The 19,699-nt window shown below is 39.6% G+C and overlaps 1 protein-coding gene across 2 annotated transcripts; it reads right to left on the bottom strand.

Annotated features, from left to right (window-relative positions):
* Window positions 1-517: 517 nt before the first annotated feature.
* Window positions 518-8,248, bottom strand: c9h4orf47 (chromosome 9 C4orf47 homolog). 2 transcript variants are annotated; one of them, XM_035650704.2, is made up of 8 exons: window positions 8,115-8,242; window positions 7,311-7,447; window positions 6,264-6,483; window positions 5,616-5,753; window positions 5,237-5,312; window positions 4,585-4,770; window positions 4,305-4,468; window positions 518-1,712 (listed from the first exon to the last, which is right to left on the bottom strand). In XM_035650704.2, exons 2-8 carry the CDS (start codon window positions 7,408-7,410, stop codon window positions 1,658-1,660), a joined length of 939 nt encoding a protein of 312 aa, XP_035506597.1. In that variant the 5' UTR covers window positions 7,411-7,447; window positions 8,115-8,242; the 3' UTR covers window positions 518-1,657. The 2 variants fall into 2 exon arrangements, with proteins under 2 accessions (XP_035506597.1, XP_035506596.1); XM_035650703.2 differs by having other exon boundaries at window positions 519-1,712; window positions 7,311-7,419; window positions 8,115-8,248.
* Window positions 8,249-19,699: the final 11,451 nt, after the last annotated feature.

Below are 19,699 nucleotides of genomic sequence, written 5' to 3'. Positions count from 1 at the left end.
AGCCCACAATTTACAGCTTTTCTTTTAGTCCATGCATTTACCATGTCATTTCTCTGTAGAGTCTGTGTTACTTACCCGTTCTTGCTGGTGTTTAAATGTAGGTACAGCAGGACAGGAATGGAGTCTTCTGTAAGAATTGTCTGAGTTGCGTACATAGAGTAACTAGGTGGAATGGGAGGCCTCTCTGTGTTCAGCAAGTCAGTTGATTCATCCCGCTCCCTATGGAGGGTGGCTGTGTCACAGGAGTTAGAGAGGGTCGTCCACTACCAGGAAGGTCTGTGGTTCGATTCCCACTCGCCTCCATTCAGCATGTTGAAGTGTCCTTGGACAAGACACTTAACCCTAAATTGCCTCTGACTGCTGCGCAGTGTATAGCAGCAATGTATGTGAATGGGTGACTGTGACTCTTTGAGCGCTTTCTCTGGAAAATCCCCTGGTGTGAGATGTATAGCCCCTCAGCATGTTCCAGGTCACAGGGTCTCATTTGGACCATATCTTCTAAAAATAAAAATATACACGCACTAATAATTTTTGCAGTTATCCAATCATTTAATCAAGCAGTACAGTGTATAACATCCTATAGATACAGGCTAGGAGCTTCAGGTAGTGTTCACATCAAACATCAAAATGATGAAGAAACATGATCTTAGGGACTGTGACATGAATGCTGGTGTCAGACAGGCTGGGGTTTGAAGACAAAGGCTACAGTAACTCAGATAACCATTCCCAGAATGAACAGCATGTGGTAGATGGTGTACAATAGCAGACACCACATTAGGGTTCCACCCCAGTCAGCCCAATATAGAAATCTGAGGCTACAGTTGACACAGACTCGCCAACACTGGACATTTGAGGACAGAAAAACATTACAATACATTAATTTAGCTGATGCTTTTGTCCAAATCAACTTACAAACGTAGCCTGGTCTGATGAATGACCTGAACGGCCTTGTGTCAACATGAGGTGTGTATGTGGGAAATGTTCTCTTCACACACAAATCTGCAGTAGTTATGTTATGTCAACATGGAGCTTCCAACATCCTGTGGAATCAATGACATTATGTGTCCTTTGGAAATTGAAGTTGTGTGTCAACCATTGTGTTTCTCATCTGTCATTTAACGTTTACAGAGAAGCACTGTGAAATCATGCCTTTGAAAAAATAGAAATGCACTTTTTAATATTTAACCTTAATGGGTATTAATGTTAAAGTTGTACATATGTCTCTTGTAATAACAAGAATTGTCAACATGACTTAGGTATTATTAATGCTTTTGCATGTCAGACTTGTGTTGGACCGGCTTTCAGTGTCGAAGATGAGATAATTGTATGGACATACTTTGAGGCAGTTCACTGTGCAGCCTTGCAACATCCTACAGGTCTTTTCAAAAACCCATAATAAACATGTATCATAGACATGGGGTTCTGACCCATCATAAAAGCAGCATGTTACTTATTTCTGAACTGAAGACAAGAATAGGTTTGCCAAACTTTATTTGAGCTTGTTTACTACTGTATACTCAACATTCTTCCAGAACTTTACAGTATCACACTAAAATGACCTTTTCAAGCATTGTATCTGCAGGACTCTCATGACAGCTGTTGACACGACGAGCATTGCCAGTACACTGATAGTGTGGGTGCAGTATGGGTAATGTTGTCAGAATGTCATCACAGCTGGGATGCTTGACGTGTAGTTTGCAGAGTGCACGCTTCTGAAACAACAAGAGGACAACAAAAGGCAGGACCAAATTTAAAGACAATGCAAATTTAGTTAAAAGACTGACGATCTTTTGCTCTTTGGAAGATCTTGCATGAACAAGTTCCAGGAAGACGTACTTTCTCTTTAATTGTTTTCATTTAAAGAACAAAAAACTTGAAACAAAAACTCAATGTTAAGTCTATAGACTTTTTGATTTATTTATTGTTCTGGATTCCCGGTCTGCGAGCGGGTTTCTTGCCTGTCTCCACATGTGGAGTGCTGCTCCGATTTGTGTGTGTCTCTGGCTGGGCTGTATCATCCAATCAACTTCACAAGCGAATGCAATATTTAAAGACCGGCTTGACTATGACTCATATATGTAATATGTGAAAGATTTCCCTCCTAGTGACAAATGACAAACCCACAGATAATCACAGCCAACTATGTAATATCAGCTCGGAGAAGCATTTTAACTTCTTTCAGAATTGTTTTGTTTTTTCCGTCTGACCCTTTCGATTATGTTTTACTTTTAGAGATCTTAATTACATACTCTGCACTGCACCCAACAGACAGAGACTGTTAACAACTCCCTGGTGAACCTTTTCAAATGCAACCAAATGTTGTCTCCCTACCCCATTAGTGATAAGCCAAATCTTTCTATTTTTTCTACTGGTCTACTGGTTTTCTACTATTTGTCGATTATAAATGTGCTGTTATGAATTGGATTTTTGAAGGACACAAACCTTGAACTCTACAGATAAAATGGTTGGCTGGCCCAATAGATGTCTTAGGTATACATATCTCTGGAAACATGACATACATTACAAGAGAAAACTTTGATAGAAAGCTACAGAGTTGACTAAGTCCTAAAAACATATGAGAAAATGGATTAAAAGATCTTGTCTGTGCAATTATCATAAACACGATGGACCAAATGATTGAACTTCTAATAGCTCATGACTTGCTTGTGTATTTAATAATCTCTTATACCTAAAATACAGTGTTCAGTGAAGTTATTGAAGGCTATATCCATACCTCCAATTATCTGCTTTTCACCTCACTACATTAAAAATGAAGTCAGAGATATTTACTTATCAAACTTTGACAGCTCCCAATCAGAATGCGCCACATCATCATGGCACCCTTTTGTCCAATCACACAGCTCCATTTTACCGCAAGTGGGAACTAATGGGTGAGTGCTATTTAATCTGACAGACCCTATTGTTGTATAGTTGCATGCAACTGTAACTTTACTGAGGTGTTCGTTCTCACACACATTAACATATGGTAACTTTTGGTATCTACACACCTGCTGATATAACCATGGTTAATTATGAGAAAAAAGCAGTGAGGATAATAGATGTGTTTTAGATTTTTTAAGATATAACCATGGTTAATTATAACCATGGTATAACCATGGTTAATTATGAGAAAAAAGCAGTGAGGATAATAGATGTGTTTTAGATTTTTTAAGATAAGGACTTTAAGGTCAGACACAGAAGAAAGCATCAAATCAATTTCTCTCTCTTGCTTTCTCTCTCGCTTTCTCTCTCCCACACACACAAACACACACACACACACTCTGAGGGTGTCAGCGGTAAATGTCTTTGGGCAGATAATGGCAAGGTGACTGGTCAGGATCTTGAAGGACAGATCTAGACAAAGGGGCAGATCCAGGAATTTTTAATCACTTTCTTCAGTATTGTGAGACAGGGTATTTATAAAATAAAATAAAATACTGATATCTCTGAGTTCGTGCAATATGATGTCGATTCAAATAAAAATCTGGATAAAGCAGATTTTAATGAAAGAACTAATGAGCTGCTCCTGTTTCTTTAGGTGTATTGTTTGTATCCCTTCCACTTTTGAAATAATGGTACAAGTTATGAGGAAGCGTAATACGAGACAATACAGGCAAAATTATTGATTGGTCAATTTTAAGATTTTGGTAATTTTGACTCCATAAATGTTTTCTTTCAGTCTAGTGGAAAACCTCCCACATACACTTAGGTGATCATTTTACTTGACTTTGTCTGTTTATGTCTTGTGCCTTGTAGATTTAAGTGACAAAATCATTTTTTTTGTCTCATTCTCTCTCTCTAAAAGCAATCAACAAACTCTCAAGTTATGTTCCTATCAAAATTCTGAATGTTTAACCGAGGGGTTAGCTAATTTTTCATTCACAGTCTGAAGGTTTATTTGCTAAAACATGGCAAAAATGATGTTTTGAAGGTTGCTGATAGTATTTTCTGATTCATGGAGTGATCCAAAATCTAATTGGTAAAACCTTCTAATCAGAATCAGAATCAGGTTTAATGTCAAGTTGGTTTTCCACAAAAGGAATTTGCTTTGTTGTTTGTTGCATAATAAAACAATTTAAAATCTAAAGTACTAAAAGTACTGTAAGTACAAGGAGAAAAGCAGCAATGAAATACTATACAATCAAATTAAATATGTAATAATAAACGTACAATAAAAAATAATAGCAATAATGAACCTGGCTTTATACTGTGTTCAGCTTCCGGCTCTGGTGGCTGTTATCACCATCATGAACCATGGCAGAAAAAGATGGAGAGTGAGTAAGAGAGAGAGACAGGGATCATACCTGTTAACATTTACAGTGATGATACTCTTCACAGGTGTGCTTTTAGGACCAGGGGCTGGGCGAAAGATTGGCTCTTGATTGGTCAGTTTGGAACGGCGAATGATGAATGGATCAGCAAAATGTGGGGGATAAGTGTCAAATGTTCCGGCCTTCATTCCTCCAATCTAAGACAACATACATGAACATAAACATGTAGAGAAACTTTCAATGTGTAAAACAATCTGCTTTGTATCAGACATGTAACATAACTTCCAGCTAATACAGTAGAGCAGACAGTCACCCGTTTGCTGGGGGACGGGGGCTTGAAAGGGACAGGAGACACTTTCTGTACAGGTGGGAGGGGCTTATGTGCTGGTGACAGTGGCTTGTCACTGTGGTATGGATTCCCTTGGAAATAATCTCTGGGGTGAAGGTTGAGCTTGAAGGGACCATCTCTTAACTTGGAGCGATGGATCGCTGCCTCCTTCTGAATCGGACACAAACAAACACACATTCTAATTCTAGACTTCATTTCAAAGAAGTGATCACAGAAGTGATCACATGAAGAAAAAATGCAGTAGTTTTAACTAGTAAATATTCTTAATATTTTAACGGTTTGGACACAAAAAGATATAAAAAGGGTACATTTTCATGGCAAAATCAATTCATTCAAATGGATTTACAAAGGTGAAATGAATCCGTGTTCCATAGTGTTAAATTTTGAACTGAACTGAAGAACCTATTTGAATGCCTTTTGGCTCATTTACAACCTGTCTGATTATCTCACTGCTCCATGTTTGACGCCCACTCTGACCATCTTCCTAAAGATCTCGCTGTGTTTTCAGATCTTACCAATGTCATTACTTTGGTGAGTTGAATGTAATCATCACCAAAAGAAATGATGGCTAAAATGAATGTGAAAATAAGACCCAAGCTGTACTGAACTGCATTACCTTCAGAACATCTTTTGCTCCGTCGTAGGGGTCTGAGGCATACAGCTCAGTTATGGACAGTGTTACATTGGGATAGCTGCGGAAGAAAAATGGTATTTGCCTCAGTTGTTTAAAAGAAAAATGGCACTTGACTGCATTCAACTCTTTCCTCTGCTGAACAACACTGTCTGTGACATTGTAGTAATGACACATGCCATTTAAAACAGATTTATCTTGGTTATTAATAACTGCCCTAATATACGGATCTCTTAATCTGTTAACATCTGAAATTGTGTTTGGTAAAAGTTTATTTACACTGATGATGACAGAGGGGAAAAAACGTTAGACTATGCTCGGTGAGTGGTTAGGAACAATTTTCTAAAGAGTTCTTGCCATGAACCTGTAACCACTGCCTTTCTTGGGTGGTGAGGTGATGATGTTGCGTCCAGATGAGCGATGGGCTTTCTGGGGGACTGTCAGAGGACTCATTGCTTCAACTGGCCCAGATAGAGTCCCATAGTGACTACCTGAACCACAGCTGAAGGCAAACACAGATCAGGTAATAGTGAGAAAGTAGGACATACAATAGATTGGATGGACATGTGCTTGTGTGCAGACATTTGGAAAGAACACTTTTAAATTGAATTTTTGTCCCATGAGAAACATTCTCAGAGCACATTTACAGTAATGCAGCAGATTCAGCTGCTGTGCATTCAGCAAGTGTACTTTGATTGGGAAGGCCTCTGACAGAGTGAATCAACTGCAGAGTATTTCATTTAGCTGCCGTACTATGATAGCATGACTTTTCCTCTAGCACCACCTTCAGGAAAAGATTGTATCATTTTTTTAAACTTTTTGTTATGGTGAAGGAAGGGGGCAGCATCCATAGATGTTCAGACCTGCTATTAACATCTGTCCAGAAAGATCCAATAACAAGTGGACAGTGGACAGTTCATCAGTTCACACCTGACATTAGAATGTCTCTCCTGTGACCACTGTGATGACGTGTGTGATCTGTGTGTGTGTGTGTGTGTGTGTGTTTTCTCACGGCTTCTTGACACCGTGACAGGGGATGAAGGCCTTGCCCAAGTTCTTTTTGGCCTGCTTGATGCGGTTCTGCCGGGTCAGTCTCAGCGGGTCACTTAATGCTTCATGTTCAAAAATCCGTTTGTAGGACTTGTCGAAAAATCCGTTCTGCAGGGCACAGCGTTGTATAGCCATACCCGCCTGCATCTGCCGGCTACGATAGGCGGATTCATTGAACGGACCTGGGTTTGAAATCATATTTAACCATCAATATTTTGAATAACAATCATTTCACACAATATTATAATAATAATACTTGTCTTTTTATCCTAGTGAATGTTTGTGTACTTCTGAAACGGGCAGTCAAACTATATCGCAAAAATTTACTTACATACCTACAGTGATATCTCAACCTGCAAATAGCTAAGGTTTTGCCTGCTGAGCTTTTATTCTCCATCCCTAAGTTTTGTTCCATCAGTCAAATAAAATGCACTGGAAAAAATGACATTAAAAGCACTGAACAGTATAATGTGTTTTGAAAACCTTTTACTCTGGAAAAAAATTAAAAAACGGCACAGAATTCAGAATACTTTCTCGTAAAACAATTAAACACAAAAACAAGAGTCCTAACTGTGGGGTCTGTGATTGATTGATTTTCACTTTCTGGAAAAACACATTCTTACTTTTAGCAAAAAGCATATTGCTTGCTATTGCACCAGAAGGTTTACTGAAACAGCCTGGAGACTCTACCAAGGCATGAAAATAAATTACAGCTGGAAAACAAGCTTACAGCTTTAGGAGCTGGAAAAAAGTCTTGCATACTTTGTATGTTTTGGAAAGGAATATACAATGGACAAAAATGTAAGGTGATCATCTACTCATCATCTAATCCTATATATCTGTCAGTATTCTTACAATTATGTTCTTACAACACAAATTTTAATAAACCGTTTCTATTTGTAAAGAACACATCATCAGCCCACATTTTAATTTAAAATAAAATTGCAAGCTGATATTTGAATACATTTATTATGAATAAGTCAGGCAGGGAAATAGATTTCATGCTTACGGTTGGTGGCTGAGGTGTACTTGTCTCCTATGGAGATGTAGCTCATCTCTTTAAAGACACCAAGACGATCCATGTCACCCTTTCCCTCACCTGATGGCATCTTTACACACTAGGAACACACACGCACCTGTAACACACTTATAAACACACTTACAAAACAGAGACCTCTGGGCACTTTGAACTGATCTGGGTGCATACCTGTAATGTTAGGTCAAAGGACCAGTGTGTATGGGCAGAAGTGGAACACAATATTCATAGTGATGATTTCATTCGTCTAAAATCATTTGAATCTAATAATTTTTGTGAACTTGTTTCCATGAGTTCACAAGTATTCCTTGTTTCTTATCTCCGGTCAGGGTATGGCTAATGGGTCATTAGGCAAGATCCTTAATGCTTTCTATCTCTGATATGACTCAAAAATCGATGATTGTAATCCCTTTGGACAAAAGCGTCAGCAAAATGAATGTAATGTAATCTACATAGGGCGCGAGCCTCCTACACACTTGGAAAAGGGAGGGGGGTCTAAATCCTACACACTGGTTCTTTAAATTATTTAGTTTAAAGGTGACTGACATGGACAAGATTATCTTTTTGGGATGTAACAAGAGACCGAAGGAGCAGAGGATCAAACCAATGACATGCTCTATATCTCCTGAGCAACAGTGGGTCCAAATCCTGTAATCCTGTATTAAAGTTTATAAAACCGTAAACTTGACAATAACAACATTTGCTTCAAGACGCACATTATAAACACTTAGACTTAACAGAATAACACACATATGTTACGCAAAGGTTTCAACATACCTGTGGTTGACGTGTAGCAGTAACTGCTTGGAGACTAAATGGTCCTTACAAATCTATCTATTTATCTATCTATCAATCTATCTACTACTCTCTCTTACATTCTATGTCTGTGTATAAAGGTTGTGTTACCTTGGAGAAGGGGAAGTAAATAGCCCAGGTCAAGTTCACTAGGTTAGACCTTTTCCTGGAAATCACTAGTTTACCTTCAAAATAAAAGCATAACGTTGGTTGTCTTACACTTGTGACTTGAAAATGTATTAATATTGTCAGGAGCCTTTTCAAAAAAATGAAAAATGTGATTGGGCTTGCATTAATGTTTTGCATTATCCAAACTCATTTAATATTTATCGTACATTCTACATGCGTGCAGTGTCCTGTAGCTGTTGGCAGCAAAGAAACTCTTAAACAGCACAGAAATACAGAAATATAATGCATAGTGGATTAAAAAACATTTGTCTGGTATTTTCACTAAATGGCACAAAAGATTCAGCGGCACTCGAGGCAGCAAAGAGGCAGTAAGACAAACTCGTTAGGCGAACATGTGTTCAGAAGCAAAGGTCAATACCAGTTAATAACAGCATCTACTGCGTTTGATGGTGCAATTTGCCGTAAACAGTAGAATAACACAGACTCCACTAAACAGACATTACTTTCCTGTAGTAAAGACATACCGTATTTTAAATGTCAGACAGACTTTAAAGCATCTTTGTGAAGCACTGCAAGTGAACTGGCCTGTTTCGCTCTCCCAAATCCACAAGCCCAGACTCCTGTGAACTTCTGTGCATTCATCAGTGCAAGCATTCATAAGAAATAATAGCACAAATGCAGCCTTGGTTGCTGTCACCAAATGTTAAATTAGATTAGACTCAAAGGGAAATTGAACTGTAGTATCATAAGCTAAGAGAAAAACAGTTAATTGATTGATTTGTCAGGGAGTGTGTCAATCTGATCCCCAATCTGCATGTTTTTGGACTGTGGGAGGCAGCCGAAATACCCGTAAAGAACTGATGCAGACACGGGGAGAACATGAGCAAACTCCAAACAGAAAGGCCCTGGCTGGTGCAAAATAGGATTTGAACCAAAAACCTTCTTGCTGTGGGGTGACAATGCTAACCACTGCAGTACCGTGGCACCCAAAAATAAGATATGTGTTGTAAATATAGATTTATGATATACACCATGAATATTGTGAATGGTAGTGATATTGATGATAATGAACATTCATGTGTTACAGTATACAAAATATTTATTATAATAATATGTCTCCCCATTAATTTACTGTAACTGACTGTTTCATGTGCCTTTTAGCAATGAAAAGTGCTCTATAAATGAAATTTATTATTATTATTATTATTATTATTATTATGAGTCCAAACGGTGAAGTGAACCAAACTGCTGACTTGTAAAAAGCCTCCAGGGACCAGATTGCTTCCATATTCCATACATATTTTTGCTTAAATTGTTCTGTACTATGTCGTATCATGTAAATATTAGTTTACCTCAGATCTTGCATGAGTAAAGCATATTTTGGTCTCAATATCCACATCCACTATGGCTTTTAACAACACAATAAGCTACCATGTTTGAACTACTGCACTGATAATAATGATGACAAGTATTTGCTATTTGCAATATTCCATCCCAACTAAAAGTTGTGCTCCACATCACTTCAACCATTATTATTATGATCACAAAAAAGCGCTAAAAAAGTCTGCTTTAAAAAATAAATTGCAGTGTACAGTTTTATGACTGGGTCCATGTTTTAGCTCTTGGTGGAGGAGCTATGGGGAGGATCGAAGATCAGCTGGTGCTAGGGGCAAACACCCTGAGCTGATGACAAATCTATGTCGACATTCAAAACTATGAATACAAAACTATAGCTGTATAAAGAAGTATCCATTAGTAGAAAAATATCCCTGTGAGTGTTATTATATTATAGTAACTAAGCATTGTGTAAGCATCTAGTTTGAACTGTTTAATATACTGTATATACTATATAAATGTACCTATAAGTTACTGAACTAATGCCGATACTTCCCACCAATTTATAGGCCACCTCTTCCTGATGGTACATTTCATACTGCGCTATTACTATTTCCTTACGATAGACTTACGATGTGTCTGTGTGTGCAGGCTCTATCGCCTCTGAAATATGACTGTGCTATGTCTTAGTTTTTTATTAAGTGAAAGATAGAAGAAGTACATTTTTTAGGCATTTTCTCTCTCAAAGAAATTATGTAATATGGAGATTTTGGGTTATTTTGTCTCAATGGCCACAAGGTGGCAGCCCAGCCTTAGAAATGAAGGAAGGTGAATGCTAAAGGGATCTGCTGTAAAATCTGAACATTTTATCTGTGCAGGAACTTAAACCATAACAATTACACATGTTCAAAAAAAATCAAATGCTCCCCTGTTTTTTTTCCCTATAATGACACTTCAGACTGGTTAAATAGGGGGATTGATAGAGAAAAAGTGAAACAAAGAAAAGCAAGAAGAGAGATAAGAGAGAAAAAGAGAGACGTGAAGCGAGAGGAAAACAGGGACTGATGGAGAGGGAGACTGACATTTCTAGAAGGACATACGGACAAAGAAACACAGACAAAGAGACATACAGGGGAAGAGAGGGGACACATGACAAGAGTGAGAGAGGGACAAAGGGGTTGACTCTATTGGTCAAATGTCCTTGGGGAGTAGAGGGGGGGCAGCTCTGCAGCAGCTGGGCCTCACAAACACTCTGACCAGCGTGCAATGATAAAAAGCCCACTGTCCACTGCACAGCATCACACATAATAAAAAAACAATAATAATAACAATAATCAGTTGGGTTTTTTTTAACGTTAACATGATGAAATCATGTTGTGTGTTTATTGTCCTGCCTTTTATTTTTCAGAATCAACCAGTAGCCAGGGGCTAAACTGGGTTTGTCCATTTACGTCCTGGATGTCAATCATCATCATATTATCGCAAATATAAAGTTACCATTATCTATCACACATCTCTCTGCACCCAGACTATTATTTTTGATTCATTAGGCCAGGACAGTTAACAAGACAGTTAACCCAATATGTCCTCTGATGGCTCTTGCAGTGTATGAATGTAATAGAAAAGTAAATAGCAGCACTATTTCTTAAAAAAAACGGCCCTAGCATTTGCAACACACCCTATTTTCAAACCCAACAACACCAACCCCACCCAAATGTTGCCATGAAAAGCATAAAACAATACAGACTGCCCAGAAGGCAGGAACTGCAACAAACTCAAACCACACACACTTTCTTTACAGCCAGTGCTCGCATACACAGAACCAACAGCTAGCAGACCTAACACTTACAGCCCCTTTAAAGCACAGTAGAGTACAGGCAACAGGTTGTGACAGTCTGACTGTGTATTCACTCAGTGGAGACTTTTTCAGACTGTCCCAGTGTGTGGCAAGATTTGACAACTCAGACTTTAAATTCTCCACTGTTGCATCTTCATCAAATGTAAAGCTGGAGGCATTTACTTCTGTTCTGAAAAGCATTTGTTGGTAGTCCATTGGCTTTTATCATTGGGAAATTACGAGGATTTGACAATGGCGAAGTCGGTGCGAAAATGCACAGGAACACTTACGCAGTCAGTCTAATATTTTGAAAGTGACTCCATGGAGGCGTGTGCTTTTACATGCACAGCTGGCTTTTGTTTGTGACTGCATGCATAAATAACTTTTTAGAAAATAATCAAACAAAAAATTGTTTTTATTATTATTATTTTTATCAATACAATGACCCATTCTGGGCGGCCCTTCTGGCATTTGCCCAAATTCCAGCAACAACTGTTCCTGGTCTCTCTTCTCTTTCAGAATCAGAATCAGTTTTATTGCCAGGTAGGTAACAGGTTACATACAAGGATTTCTTCCTAGTGTTAAAAAAAATACACAGAAATAGAAAAAGAATATATAATAAAAATTGAATTACATTTCAAAAAGTTTATGCCTGGGGCGGGAGGGGTCGGCTATGATATTTCCTGCACGCTTCAGACGCCTGGAGGCATGCAGGTTCTGGAGGGACGGCAGGTTGTAGTCAATCACCTTCTCGGCACAGTGGATGATACACTGCTGTCTGCTTTTGTCCTTTGCAGTGGCAGCAGCGTACCAGATAGTGAGGGAGGAGGCGAGGATGGACTCAATGATGGCAGTGCACCATCAACGTCTTTGGCAGATTGAATTTCTTCAGCTAACGTAGGATGTATACAACTAACGCCACTCTCTCTGCCTGATCAGTCCTCCTATGAACTGCTGACTGCTAAGCTCTGAGGAGCTACACCCACCACCATTGCTGTTCTGTACAGACCACCCAAGCCATCAAATGTTTTTATCTCTGAACTCTTGACAGTTTTAACCACCCTCAGTGCAATGTTCCCTAATATCTTGCTTATGGGGGACTTTAATATTAATTTAGATAAGGCTGACAATATGTTCACAAAGGACTTCAAGGTAGGGATGCACCGATACCACTTTTTTTGCAGACCAGAGTACAAGTACTTAATGATACAGATCTAACAATGACTTTGAAAAAAACATGTTTTTTCATCAAATATAGACTCACTTTCTCACTGTAACAAATAAACAAACATCATTATGCTATTGCTGACAATGTAACAATCATATTTGTGTTTTCCTAAACAAACATCAAGCTTGAATGGAACCTGTCACATATTAAGTAGATTTCAGTAAGTTAGGGACTTCTATGTTAATGATGAGGACTAAGCCTTTTTTGGAAAAGTGAGAGGCAGGTTCTTCTTATTGAAAAGAAGCTTCTCTGCATTATCAGCTGTGAGCCTGTTTCAGTTTTCATCTATAATATGTGACACTGAGCTAAACAGACATTCACTTTCCACACTACTGCATGGTGCTGAGAGGTATCTCTTAAGCAAGAGTGGGAAACCGCACTTTGTTAACCCCTCAGTACCGCAGTGGGTTCTTCCGGAGAAGTTGTGGTCTCTCCAAGGTAAGTCTCTAACTGAATGGCAGCCCCCACTGGTGCACTGCACATTGATGCTGATGCTTGCTCATCTGCAATCATCAAACACACTGTCCAGACTGCTGCTGGCATGGTCCTGGCGTAGCTTTCTGGCAGGTGGTTCTCCCAGATGCTCCTGAGTATCTGCCTTTCCTCCAGACACCTTCTGCATCTCCAGAATCACCATCAACTTGGCCACTGTAGCAGTGTGGATGTCTTGAGAAAAAATGATTTTTATATCTAAAAAAGAGAAAAAATATTTTAGCTAGACAAGATTCACTGAAATTTTAAGAATGAATGAATCTTACAACATACATAACAAGGTAAATTGATATGTAAAAGTTAAATAGTAAAACGTTTTATGTTGTTCATATTGAAATTGTTTTTTTAATTACACACACACACACACACACACACACACACACACACACACACTTTACTTGGGATCGAGCTCAGTTGAGAGGAGTTCTTTTCCGTGTCAGTGAAGCGTTTCTTGACGGCAGCAGCTTAGGCTCCCTTCACTGTTTTGATGCCATGGTCCTCGTCTGTTTCTTTGGTTAAAAGTCTCTGAAGCAGGTCACAGCAGGAATGACGTCTTACGCCAAAGCATCAGAGGAGCTGACTTTTCAGGTTAAATCCTTCAACGGAGCCAGAACATTTTGTCTTTTCCAGAAGTGTCCACTGATGAGCTGTGAGACTGTCAGGGAGCTCAAACTCTGACCCAAAATATTATGCTCGATGAGAGACTGTGGCATGTAGTACGTGCTGTTGCAGCGGGTTTGCACGTCTCGTTAGAGTCTTCTTATAGGCTGGTTGAGGTGTACCTGAATGTCTGCCAGGCGGGAGTCGGCTAAGGCGGAATTTCTAAAATGTCTGACTATTTTACGTCCAACTGCCACCACATCAGCTACTCTTCTCTGAGCCAGCGTGCCCAGGTTGAGTCCCAGCTGGAGGGTGTGAGCGACACACGGCAGGCTAGCGAGTCCAGCATCACACAGGGCCTTGATCATGTTTTTGCATTGTCGCGGAGCACAACGTGAACCGAACACTTCTTAATTCCCCATATCTGAGCATTTCATCAAACACACCTGCTATGGCATGGCTCGTCAGCGAACCCCGAAACTGCTTTCCGTGTAGAATGACTCTATGGGGATTAAAATCCTCATCAATCCACTGTACAATTAACCTGATGAGAGACACAGGGCTAACACTGCTAGTCCAAATATAAGTGGTGAAGCTGAAGGCTGAAATGTCCTGCACCAGGCTGTGGATGTGCTTTTTTACAAACTCGTGCTTTGGTAATACGGTATCTGTGATGTGGTGACGGCTGGAAATTTCATAGCTCGGCTCCAGTACACCAATAAGACGACGAAATCCCATTTTGTCTACAACTGACAACATCAGGTTATCAAGAGCAATGTATTGGGTAAGAGCTAAGTTATTTTTAACGGCCGTGGGTTGTCTCTGGACATTTTCTCTTGCTTCTCCGGTGTTTGCCGCAGAGTTGGTTGTCGCTGTGTGCCACTCCTAGCATTAGCAAACTCCCTGTACTCTGCATGATGTTAGTTCTTCAGATGTTTAATCAAATTTCTTGTGTTGAAGGACCTACTTTTTCACCCCTCCTCTTGACAATTTAGCGGAGCACAATTTGCAGTCTGCTTTAGTTTTGTCATTCTCGCTTATCATAAAGTAGCTCCAAACTGCAGACATCTCTCCGCCTTCGGCCGCCTTCCTGTGCACCTGGGTGGAGGGTTTCCGTAAAGCGGTATCTGGTGCTGTAGTATCATCGTAGTTTTATGAGTCACACTGCTCCCTTGTACACACCTGACCTACGTCAGCTCAAGGCTTTAGGTCGACGCCCAGAGAGGCTCTACATTAAGACTGGACTTACGGTTCATTAACAAATGTATTCTGATCACATACTCCACTACAAAATTGCTCTCTTAACAGCTAAAATTGCTCATTATGCAAATATTATCAACACAGTTGAAGGAAATACCAGAACTCTCTTCTCCACAATGAAAAGGCTACTTGCGCAACCTGAAACCTCCATGCACAATAACCTCTCCAATGTATAATGTTCTGTTTTCAACTCCAAAATCAGTACCATCCATGAGCAACTGGCCTCTGCTAACATTGTGCAGACTGATTTACAATCAGCAAGTGCCATGAAAATGTATCCACCCACTGTTCTATGTGATGTTAGTCTCCAAACTGAAAATCGCATTTTCAAACTAATCACTAAGTCCAGTTCCTCCACATGCCACCTGGATCCAACTCCAACAACCATAGTTAAAGCTTGCCTGCCCTCTAACATCTCACTGCTAACCTCCATCATCAAATCCTCCCTGTCTACTGGTACAGTCCCCCCTTCACTGAAATTTGCCATAATCAGACCAACCTTGAATAAATCTGGTTTAGACTCTGGTGACAAAAACAACTACCGACCTATTTCCAATTTACCATTCATATCAAAATGCCCTGAGATGGTAGTTGCATCTCAATTCCAGAACTATCTTGATAACAATGACTTCAATTCCAATCTGGCTTTCGCCCCAAACATAGCACAGAAACAGCCGTGGTTAAGATCACCAATGACCTCCTCTGTACAGCTGATTCCGGTCTGCTCTCCATCCTCATCCTCCTGGACCTGACTGCAGCCTTTGATACTGTGTCACATCAGCTCCTCATGGACCGTCTGGCCAGCATTGGAATTGGGGGCACTGTGTATCACTGGTTTACCTCCTACCTTGCAGACAGGAGCCATTTTATCACCGGTCAGAAAACTCCACAGTCTACCACAGAGTTCCACAAGGTTCAGTGCTGGGGCCCACTCCTGTTCATCATTTACCTCCTTCCTCTTGTCTTCTGACACTATGGTATCCATTTCCACTGTTATGCTGACGATACACAGCTTTATATGTCCACCAAGCCCACCTCTATTCTCCCCTCCAGTATCCTCACTGCCTGTCTCCAAGATTTACAGCTATGGATGACAAACAACTACTTAAAATTCAACAGTAATAAAACTGAGCTACTCCTCACCACACTGTCAAATTGCTGATGCCACCATACCTGTCTCCACACAGTTTAAGAGCCTGGGTGTTATCGTGGACAGTACCCTCTCTTTCTCAAGCCATATTAACAATGTCTCCCGTATTGCCTTTTTTCATCTCCAGACCACGCCCTGATTTAACACAACACTCTACAGAAGTCTAAGTCAATGCTTTGGTCACATCTCGCATTGACTACTGCAATGCAGTCCTAGCTGGTATCCCCAACAAACTCATTCACAAACTCCAACTCATCCAGAACTCTGCAGCACGAATTTTCACACGTTCCAAGTTCAATGAAAACATCACTTCCCTGCTGTTTGAACTACACTTGCTCCCTGTTTCACAAAGGATCAACTTCAAAATATTGCTACTGACATTCAAACATCTTCACAATTTATCCCCTCTTTATTTCACAGACCTCTTTCAGACCTACACCCCTTTTCGCTCCCTGTGGTCCTCATAAGCAGGTCTACTGGCACTACCAGACCAGGAGACCTCAGACTCAGCACAGTTGGTGCCAGAGCTTTCTCCCATGCAGCACCAAAACCTTTGGAACTCCTTCCCTCCTCACATCCACTTACTAGACTCCATTACACAATTGAAAACTGCTCTTCAAACCCATCTTTTTAAATTAACCTACACATTTTAATTGCCTTTTGTTTTACAATTGTTAATTTTAGCAAATGTTGACTGTGCTGATGTTTTAGTAATGCTTTATTTTATTGTATTTTTATTACTGTATTTGATGTAAGGTGACCTTGGGTGCCATGAAAGGCGCCATTAAATAAAATGTATTATTATTATTATTACTATACAAATAAACATACTTTGTCTTTTGCTTTTTTCGCGGGCCAAAAAGCAGAAATTTCTTGTTTTGTCCTTAAGTGATTTTTATCATCTTGTGTCAAACTGATTCTTTGGAGTTTTACTCATCCACAGCTGCAGCAGGCCCCCGTACACACATTCTCAGTCTGAATGAGTTTTCAGCTTCTTAGCTATTAGCTCACTCACCACAAACCCTAACCCTAACTTAGCTGCATAACACTTTCTATGTCAACCTCTTCCAAACAGCAATAACATCCCATGTGTTTTTGTGTGATCCAGTTTTCAACTATTTTCAACTGAAATTATGCTGAGATTGGCCTTTTTCATCACTGTCACCACTTCCCTGCAAAATAGGTAAGCTGAGTTAATTGTTTGTCCATTTTCCTTGGAAAGCACAACATTCCACATCCACTTTCCTTTTCTTGAGAGTCGCTGTGTTGCTTGTCCACGATGTATGAATGTGTGTGACTGAATGAATGTGACTTGTCCTGTAAAGTGCTTTGAGTGGTCAATAAGACTAGAAAAGCACTATATGCCATGAGAGACAGGTCCTGGATGAAAAAGAAGTGCAACTAGAGGTCCATAAGTGAGTCTAGAGACTGCTCACTCTAAATACTCATCCAGGTAGTACTCCCAGCTGCAAGGGAATAATAGCATAAAGACAGACCAACAGAGCAGAGACAGCAATACTAGAAGGACATATGGAAAGAAAGAGAAATCACACAAGATCATTGCCAAGTGGCTGTAACAACAAGTGTCAGACATAAAAAGCTTGACAGCACCATGACTTGAGATAATTCACTCCAACTGGGAAGTCAATACATGTGCCAAGCCTAAACCTAGCCCTTTAGAAACAACAAAGCACCAGCTCCTCTTCGACAAAGGCCTCACCCAAACTGGGAGAGTGGCTGTTGTTGATTAAAGGTCCAACATCTGAAGTCTCGGTCCAGAAGTGTGCAGACGTTGGAAAAGCTAAGATTATCTGCAGAAGCCTCAAACTTCCGGGCCCTGGAAGAGGACCCGAGCTTGAGCAAGACATACCCACCACCCCTGTGGGGGTGAGAGGGAGATAATATGTGTGTGTGTGTGTGTGGGTGGGTGTGTGTGTGTGTGTGAATATTAAAGAATGTAGTAATATGTGGAAACTTTTTTTATGCATTAATTTTCTGTGCATTCATTTAAATAGTAAAGTGATTATGAATTGGATTATAGCAGACTAAAATGTTTTTATGGTAATACCTTTAATATTGTAGTTGTTTGTCATTAAGTGTCTTACCTGATGTTACAAAAAGTCTTTAAAAGGTGGCTGCAAATGCCCTCACACGTGCATTACATAAACAGGCTGCATTTCAATAAAAATGGATCAGGACAAGTGATTTATAATCTAAACCTAAACGAACACTTCAAATTTATAAAAAATATATCCGGTGGCCACAACCGAACCAAATCAGTGAAGCAAAACACACTACTTGACCTTAGCTCCCCCAATTAAGCCCCTTATCTGTATCTCCATTGATATTATGCATGTCAATCGTGCCACATGATCGGCTGATTTGATAATTTCATGAATGATGTCCAGGTGTTCATAATAAAGTGCTCATTCACTGTAGTTCTTTTCTAATTGCTCTATAGCTTTTCATGATTGTGGGTGTTTTCCAGATCTTTGAAAAAAATGTTGCTTGTAGTCCGGCTTTGTCCAAGAGTAAGCCTGTAAAACATTATTATCCTGCACAGAAACTGCTGAAAATGTTGTAACAGCTAATATTACTATTAATAATAACAATATACTCGATAGAGCCATAAAACACAGCAGAGTGGACATTGATAAGTGGCAGTTGACTTACATCCAATGAGTCAAAATGTGACATTTTCGTCATGTGGGGCTTCCACTGTCCAGCATTGTGTCATGGCCTGGGGCTACTTCAGTGGTGTCAGAGCTGGTTATTTTTTCTACCAGCAGTCACAGCCAACATGTCATGGTGTACTTGAGAGGGGTGCCACTCTTTGCTACTTGTTCAGAGACTTGTGAAGAATATAAGTGAAACAAAACTGAGTGACAAATTACAAAACTGAGATGTTCAAAATTAATTCAAAATGCACACAAAGGCCACGTGTCCAAACATCACTCTAATCCAACAAATATTAAACTCCAGTTTATCATTTAAACCTGAATAGGTATCAGTGATGGAGTACTGATAAAAATGACATATGATTGAATGAATAATAAATAGATACCAGCACCAGACTTCTACTTTTCCCCCTCTCTTTCTTCCCTTTCTCTAACCTTAATTGACATGAAGTACAATGTAGACATCCATGCCGATACCAGTGCAAGAGGAAAGTCACTTATGAATTCAATGTGAGACTATGATTGCGTTTGATTGTTATTCCCATAGTCTAAATGTAATTCAAATGCACCCACAATGATAACAGTGCTGTTACTCCTAACAGAACATAATGAGGTGGCATGAAAATGACAAATAAAAAATCACATGCACCTGAATTTTAATTCCAAAGTCATTATCAGTTTTGCCCCTGAAAACAGTTCACAGCTTCTAGGTTTGCTTTCGATATATAGTCTGAACACATGGTAAATCAACTTCAATACACCATTTTAATTTACTTTTATTCATGGAAACCTTAAACAAACAAAAAAAACCTAAACAAAGAGGTGAGCAGGTACCAAAAAACGTGTTCCCCCTAAAAA

Source organism: Scophthalmus maximus, chromosome 9, assembly GCF_022379125.1.
Source record: "Scophthalmus maximus strain ysfricsl-2021 chromosome 9, ASM2237912v1, whole genome shotgun sequence".
NCBI classification, from domain to species: domain Eukaryota; kingdom Metazoa; phylum Chordata; class Actinopteri; order Pleuronectiformes; family Scophthalmidae; genus Scophthalmus; species Scophthalmus maximus.
The sequence above is the reverse complement of the archived record's forward strand: the minus strand, read 5'-3'. Positions and strand labels throughout refer to the sequence as shown.